Below are 7,755 nucleotides of genomic sequence, written 5' to 3'. Positions count from 1 at the left end.
TCTCCCGTTCTCTCCCACAGACGCACACAGTAGTTACAGACACGCACTCGCGCACACACACGGAGCTGCGGACAGAAACTTGAGTCAGAGCTGCGGCTGCCCGACGAATTTATCAATAAAATAGTTTCGCAGCTGAAAAGCTACATGACATTTCTCAGTAGCGAGGTTCTTGAAGCAGTTCAACTCAAAGATTCGCTATTAGTAGACGCTGCTGCTAAACACTGCTGAAAGACGCACAGACGCAAGTATTCACACGCACTTAATCTCTCTCTCTCTCCCTCTCTCTTTCCTCTCTAATAACTGCGTTAGACTGCATTAATAACTGCGTTAGCCTGCATATTAATGGCTCAAGCCTCTGTTATTAGCTCTAAAATGACGTTTTGGAATTTGCAATGAAAAGTTTGAGATGAGGTGCGTAAAAAATTAGCTAGTTCAACACACATGATATTACAGGACGGAAACATGTCATTGAAACAAATCATCTGAACAATTGATGTGTGATTGTGATCCCAGGCCGTTCAAATTATTAGAGAAATAATGCACTCCCGAAGTGGTTATGTGGCCAAAAAAATCCTGAAAAAATATACTCAACTGTTTTACATATTGATAATAATAATAATAATAATAATAATAATAATAAATGTTTCTTGAACAGCAAATCAGCATATTAGAATGATTTCTGAAGGATCATGTGACACTGAAGACTGGAGTAATGACGCTGAAAATTTAGATTTGATCACAGGAATAAATTACATTATAAAATATATTCAAATAGAAAGCAGTTATTTTAAATAGTAAAAATATTTCACAATATTACTGCTTCTGCTGTATTTTGGATCAAATAAATGCAGGCTTGGTAAGCAGAAGAGAATTCTTTAAAAAACATTACAAATCTTACTGTTCAAAAATTTCTGACTGGTAGTAAATATATTTATTTTTAAGTATTTATTCATATTTTGAATTAGCTGAATGTATGTTAGCTTTGATTTCAATTTTACATTCAGTTTTTTAAATTTTTTTAAATGCTTGTCATTTTATTTTATTATAATTTTTTATTCAATTTCTAAATAAATTTAATGCATTTAGGTTTATTTTAACTTCAATTTCAACTTATTTTATTTCAGTTTTAGTTTAGCATTTCTAATTTTCATTTAAGTTTTTCATATTTGATTTTATTTCCGCTTCATTTCAACTAATGAAAACTATTGTCATTTTTGATAACATTTTATCATACATTAGATTTTAAAATGTCACTCTCATGATCACATGGACGGCAATAATGCTGTGCTTTAGGACCTTCAGGAATCTGAAAACTGGAAAACTTTGGAAATATGCATGACTTTATTAATATCCAGCTAAAATTCTCAGTACGCAATACACACAGCCCTAAAAAAAAAAGACATAATGCATCAAAAGCTATTACCCCTCTGGAATTCCTGACGATGATTTTGACTTCAAAGGTCTAGTCAGAAATACCTAATGAAGACATTAACGTGCACAGAGGACATCACCCTCTCTTTTCTACCCTTCTCATACAATTACATCACATACACTTAATCTTACGAACAATCTGCTTTGATTTCTCTTTGTGATGCCAAGACTTGCACCCAGAGAGATGCTTTACCCTGACAAACCCCTTTCATTAGTTTCTTCCTTTACTCTTCATCATTATCAAAAACAGCAGAGAGTGTCAAGAGGGCACACAGATAGTAAATGGTGGTTAACTGCACTGCTGATGTTGTATTAAAGCTAATGTCCTCAGGGCACCACATTCTCAGTTGATCAAGAGAGCTGGTGAAAAGGATAATACTTCCCTTAACAATATAAAAGACTAATCTACACCTACACCTAAAAGCAGTGAAATGCTGCAAATGATCTTGCGCAAGCATGTAAACTGCATGCAAATAAACATCAGAATTAGCCAGACATGCCTTTGATGCCACATAATGACATCAGAACTGCCCCGGACAGGGTTTTTGGGTACTCTGGGTCTAAGCGTACTTGTCCAAATGAACCCACTGAAGGGTATGCTCTTGGCTTTCATGCAACATTCATTTAAAGCATTAAAAACACTGTTTACCGCTACAAGGAAATGCCAGGGTGATTTCAGAATGTGTAACACATGTTCACCCTAAAAGAACGGCTGTCCACATCTCTCAATACACCGCTCATGTTAAATGAAATGTGACTAATGAGTAATGGAACAAACAGCAAAGAAGGAAAGCAACATCTAACGTTCATTAATTGCATCAATGTCCTTCCTGTGCTGTCACCCACAGCTTACAAGGAAAATTAGGTCATTCAGGCTGAACCACATCTCAGTGGTCAATATAGGATCGCAGCATATAGAGAGGATTTAAATAGGTCTCTACTGCAGTTCTACAAAGTGACTTAAACACAGACACAGCATGTTTTTCTGCATTGTAACAGTGTAGTTTGTGCTAGTGTTCTCACCTGAAATTAAAATGTCATTATATATATATATATATATACAACCCAATGCTGGGTAAAATATGGACAAACCCAGCTAATGGGTTGTTTTGACCCAGTGGTTGGGTTACTGCCCAGAAGGTTGGGTTAAACATTTAACCCAACTGTTGGTTGAAAACAACCCAATCGCTGGGTTTGTCCATATTTTACCCAGCGCTGAGTTGTATTTAACCCAGCATTTTTTAGAGTGTATATATATATAAAATTTTGATTAAGATTTGTAATGCTACTTATGCTCACCAAGAATGCATGTATCTGATCAAAAATACAGAAAAAATTTAATATTGTGAAATATAATTGCAATTTACAAATGTTATATTTTTATTTTATTTCTGTGACGCAAAGCTGAATTTTCAGCAGTCATTACTCCATTCTTCAGTGTCACATGGTCTGTCAGAAATCATTCTATATGCTGATTTGGTGGAAAATGTGATACATTTTTGAACAGCATTTATTTGGAATAGAAGCCCAAATGTCTTTACTAGGGTATTTATGAAATACATGTATATATTATTTATACATGAAATACTGATGTGATGACATACAGAGTCTTTTTAATGTTCTTCTACTGTTCTTCTGTATTCCAGAGCAGTACCATCTAAACAACGCTGGCTTCCCTTTTGGTACATCGGGCAGACTCTCTCATCCTCAAAGCAACCTCAGTATACCAGGCCTGGCGCTGAATAAGTACAACTCTCTGAAAGCAGTTGGTAATGTTACTATGTGCACAAGCACACTTCATTCACAGATGTTGAATTATTTCATGCTCTGCTGGATGCCATAAACAACAGTCCCTAAGTTTGACTGACAGAATCAGGGAAGCCCTCTGGTGTGGTGAGGACCACAGTTGGGGCACTACAAGGTTACTCTTGTTTCACCCCGGTACTCAATTTAACATCCAGTGCTGGTGACAACACATCAAGACAGAGTTGCATATTCAAGTGTTTTGTCAGATTTACACACGTAATCCTCACTACACAAAAGATGTTGCATATTTTCTCATCAGACCTTTAAAATAGCAAAAGAAGTGTAGAGTGGAAATCAGATTTATTTTTAGTCTAAGCTGCATTTTTATATCTTCATTCAAACTGATGCTTTTATTATTCAGGATGCATAATATTTATCTTTTGTTTATAAGTTAATCAGTGGACAGCTGTACACAAAAACTATTAAAATGACATATTCTGGTAAATAGCCACATCTGCAATTTAAACATGCAACAGCAAAGCTTTAAAAAACTTCTAGTAATTTGCTTTATTTATATAGAGTAATTTCTTCATCTGATCTCATGGAGAAAATCTCCTTTCTTTCAAGTTCTGTCTCATCTGATTCATTTTTCCCCACAATGTAGATAACCAAAATGTTCTACTGCATAGTATTCTGGTAAATAGCCACATCTGCAATTTAAACATGCAACAGCAAAGCTTTAAAAAACTTCTAGTAATTTGCTTTATTTATATAGACCCTTAATCTGTAGAGTAATTTCTTCATCTGATCTCGTGGAGAAAATCTCCTTTCTTTCAAGTTTTGTCTCATCTGATTCATTTTTCCCCACAATGTAGATAACCAAAATGTTCTACTGCATAACCAACTACATGGTGTGGAGTAAAGGGCTGTTCTCACCAAGTACAATAACTATAAAGATACCTATAAGGATTTTTCTAATTCTATGAGAATAGCGAAGTCCAGACCACAACTATAACGATAGCAAAACAGAGGGACAATATTGATGGAATAACTTCCAGAGCTATTTTTCTTTCCAGCTGATGAAGGATAAAAACATTAAGCCAATCAAAAATAAAAAAAGCTCAAGCATTTAAGTCATTATAGTAATAATAAACAGAACTTTATCATCTGTTGTTGTGAACACTGATGCAGTTTGTGTGAAAGCGTCAAGTTTAATAAACAAATGATAAACAGATCTCATTGCATTTTGCCAAAGAAAGACTCATTTTAAAAAGAGAGCTGTGGGCTTGAGAGGTGCTTCTTGTAGTCCATTTACTTTCAGGCAGGAGCCTGCCCTACATTCTGGGAACATGTTAAGCTAATAGTGTCTGAATCACAAGGATTCTGTCACATTATTAGCTACTTACACATATGAACACGTCTGTATCTGATTGTTACCAAACAAAAATCCAACGCCAGGATGGTCTGCAATCTACGCACCGTGATGATGATGATGATGATTATGTGCACTGACAATACAGCCTTTGAAGTAATCTGGAGGCTGTTCAGATGTCATCTGTTTGAATCACCTTGTGGCAAAAAGGAAGTAATGAATGAGAAAAAAGGAAAAAATAACTCGATGACTATGTTACTTGAACGAATGCCATCTGACATCAGTTTATAAATTTGATATTGGATTTGATGAGGCTAAGACCAAAAGAACATCCACAGGAAGTGTACTCAATCCTTTTTTTCTTCTTTTTTTTAAATTCAGTCATGTAGGACCATATACAATATGTCCCCTGATATACGCACATGTACACACCTTCTAAGTCCTCATGATTTAATGCAATGCAAGAACAAGAACAGCTAGGAGACATTAATGAGATGAGACAGAGCGAGCAGCTCGCAGGTAAATACAGTGAGAAGAAAGATAACTCATGTCCAAGGCGCGCCAGGATGGTCTGCAATCTACGCACCGTGATGATGATGATGATGATTATGTGCACTGACAATACAGCCTTTGAAGTAATCTGGAGGCTGTTCAGATGTCATCTGTTTGAATCACCTTGTGGCAAAAAGGTAATGAATGAGAAAAAAGGAAAAAATAACTCGATGACTATGTTACTTGAACGAACGCCATCTGACATCAGTTTATAAATTTGATATTGGATTTGATGAGGCTAAGACCAAAAGAACATCCACAGGAAGTGTACTCAATCCTTTTTTTCTTCTTTTTTTTAATTCAGTCATGTAGGACCATATACAATATGTCCCCTGATATACGCACATGTACACACCTTCTAAGTCCTCATGATTTAATGCAATGCAAGAACAAGAACAGCTAGGAGACATTAATGAGATGAGACAGAGCGAGCAGCTCGCAGGTAAATACAGTGAGAAGAAAGATAACTCATGTCCAAGGCATGACCTTTAAACATTTCAGGCAGCATAAAGTCAGTGTTTAATAAAAATGGACAAGCTCTCAGTGGACATCTCAACAAGAATACAGATACTGCTGTTTCATATGGTTCATCAAAACTCGACTGAAAGGTGATACGTCAAACTCATGGTTTCATTAGACGGATTTCCAATGATGCTCATTATATTATTTCTATCATGACAACTCCCTGAAGATTTTAGCATGGTAATAAATGACAATGTTAATGTATTTGGTCTTGGTGGAATAGATCTGCTATGCTGCTGCTGTTGGTTATTGCTGTAGTTGTAGATTATTGCTGCTGCTGCAAAGGCACTTGTTACTGCCAGTATGCTGATACTGTGCTCTAAGTATTTAAAGGGGTCATATGATGCGATTTAAATTTTTCCTTTCTCTTTGGAGTGTTACAAGCTCTTGGTGCATAAAGAAGATCTGTAAAGCTGCAAAGACTAAAGTCTCAAATCCAAAGAGATATTCTTTATAAAAGTTAAGAGTCAACCACGCCTACCTAAAACGGCTCGTTCTAACACACCCCCACATGTCTACGTCACGATGTGGGAAGATTTGCATAACGCCGCCCAAATGTTCACGCAAAGAAAGAAAGCGTAACTTTTATTCTCGCTGTAGTATTGTTGCTGCCGCCATGTTGTGAAGGCGCTGTGTGTTTTGTTGTGAAAACGAAACTACTTTGTTTGGCCTTCCAAAAGAGGACTATATCCGCTTCGTCATGCCTAGAACTGATCCGAGCTGGTCGCTGAGGAAATACATCAACTTCGAGCTGTGGATCGCCGGATCGGCTTTCACCGTGGACGAAGCGGAGTCCAGCCCGGGGTCGTCACATGTGGTTGCCACAAGCCCACCGGCCGCTTCTTCGTCAAATCCGCTGGCTGCGCCGTTCTCAAGCCCGCCACCTCTGCTCACTCTAGCCCGCTGGGTGAAACTCCTTTGTTTGGCCTTCCAAAGAGGACATGATTAGAAATCAGTGGTTAAGTTGTATTTACAACACTGTTCCAGAACAGTTCAACCCAAATATTCAGATGTGTGCGGCACATTTTATGGAGGACTGTTTCCTGATCCTGTTAGAGTAGACTACAATGCCGGCTGTTCTGACTCACAGACTGTAAGTACGTTTTCATTTTAAGGATTTGCCACTTATGATTCAAACGCAAGTTTTGAGCAGTGTAGAGTAGCGCTTGTTGCTTATAATTTCTCAGATCACAAATGCAGACATGGTTTTATGTTTACATGGCAAGATGCAATGCAACACGAAAAAAAGACAATATAAGTCATTATAATCCGTAATTATGTCCCCACTGGATGCAGCAAATGCCTCAAGCTAGACTAATCGATTCTTGGGATTTAAGGATCGATATCATTCCGTAAAAATGAGAATCGATTAATATCGACATATCGATATTTTTTAATAAATAGCATATAATACCCCATAGCAGATCCATACAGGTGGAGCTGGGGAAAGTGGAGGGTTTCAGAGGAAATATAAAAAGTACACTGTGAACTGCTCTAGTGCTGCTCTTTAAATATAACGTTTGCAAGTGAACGCAAAGATTCTTAGGGAAATGCAAAACTTTTGTGAGAGAACACAAAAGTATTTAAATATAATTTTTCCTCCCATCTCATGCTTGTTTACATGCGAAGTAGCCACACGAAAACAATGGGTTTTACTGGTTTTGTCACGTAGCGCCGGGACACGGCATCACAGTATGGTAAGGGGCGTAACACTTACGTCACATGCTTGAGGTATTCGGCCAATCACAACGCACTGGATAGCTGGCCAATCAGAGCACACCTCGTTTTTCAGACCGATGAGCTTTGTAAAAATCGATGCGTTTCAGAAAGGTGGGGCATAGAGGAGAAACAATAATGTACAGTATGTGGAAAATAATGTATTTTTTTAACCTTAAACCGCATAAACACATTCATTACACCAAATACACAAAATAATGTTCTTTTTAGCAACATCATATGACCCCTTTAAGATATACTGCTGCTGAATAAATAGTAGGGCTGGGTTTTGACACAAATTTCATGATTTGATTCTCATTCACAAGCTAATTTTAAATTTGTTAAAATTACACTTAAGTTTTTAAAATAATAAAGTTACAATTACATCATAATATTTCTATTTCAATTCGGGTTTT

At 36.9% G+C, this 7,755-nt stretch overlaps 1 protein-coding gene across 2 annotated transcripts in view; it reads left to right on the top strand.

The window, feature by feature from the left end:
* The window catches only part of LOC107584089 (protein shisa-9-like), a 30,222-nt gene that overhangs the window by 20,639 nt on the left and 1,828 nt on the right, over nucleotides 1-7,755 (top strand). For both annotated transcript variants that reach the window (XM_016270515.1, XM_016270513.1), the window contains exon 4: nucleotides 3,078-3,200. In XM_016270515.1, coding sequence (XP_016126001.1) covers nucleotides 3,078-3,200 — 123 coding nt within the window. The remainder of the gene's footprint in view (nucleotides 1-3,077; nucleotides 3,201-7,755) is intronic.

This window comes from Sinocyclocheilus grahami, unplaced genomic scaffold (genome assembly GCF_001515645.1).
Source record: "Sinocyclocheilus grahami isolate Dianchi unplaced genomic scaffold, SAMN03320097.WGS_v1.1 scaffold57.1, whole genome shotgun sequence".
Classification (NCBI taxonomy): Eukaryota; Metazoa; Chordata; class Actinopteri; order Cypriniformes; family Cyprinidae; genus Sinocyclocheilus; species Sinocyclocheilus grahami.
This window is presented reverse-complemented; position numbering and strand designations above follow the sequence as displayed.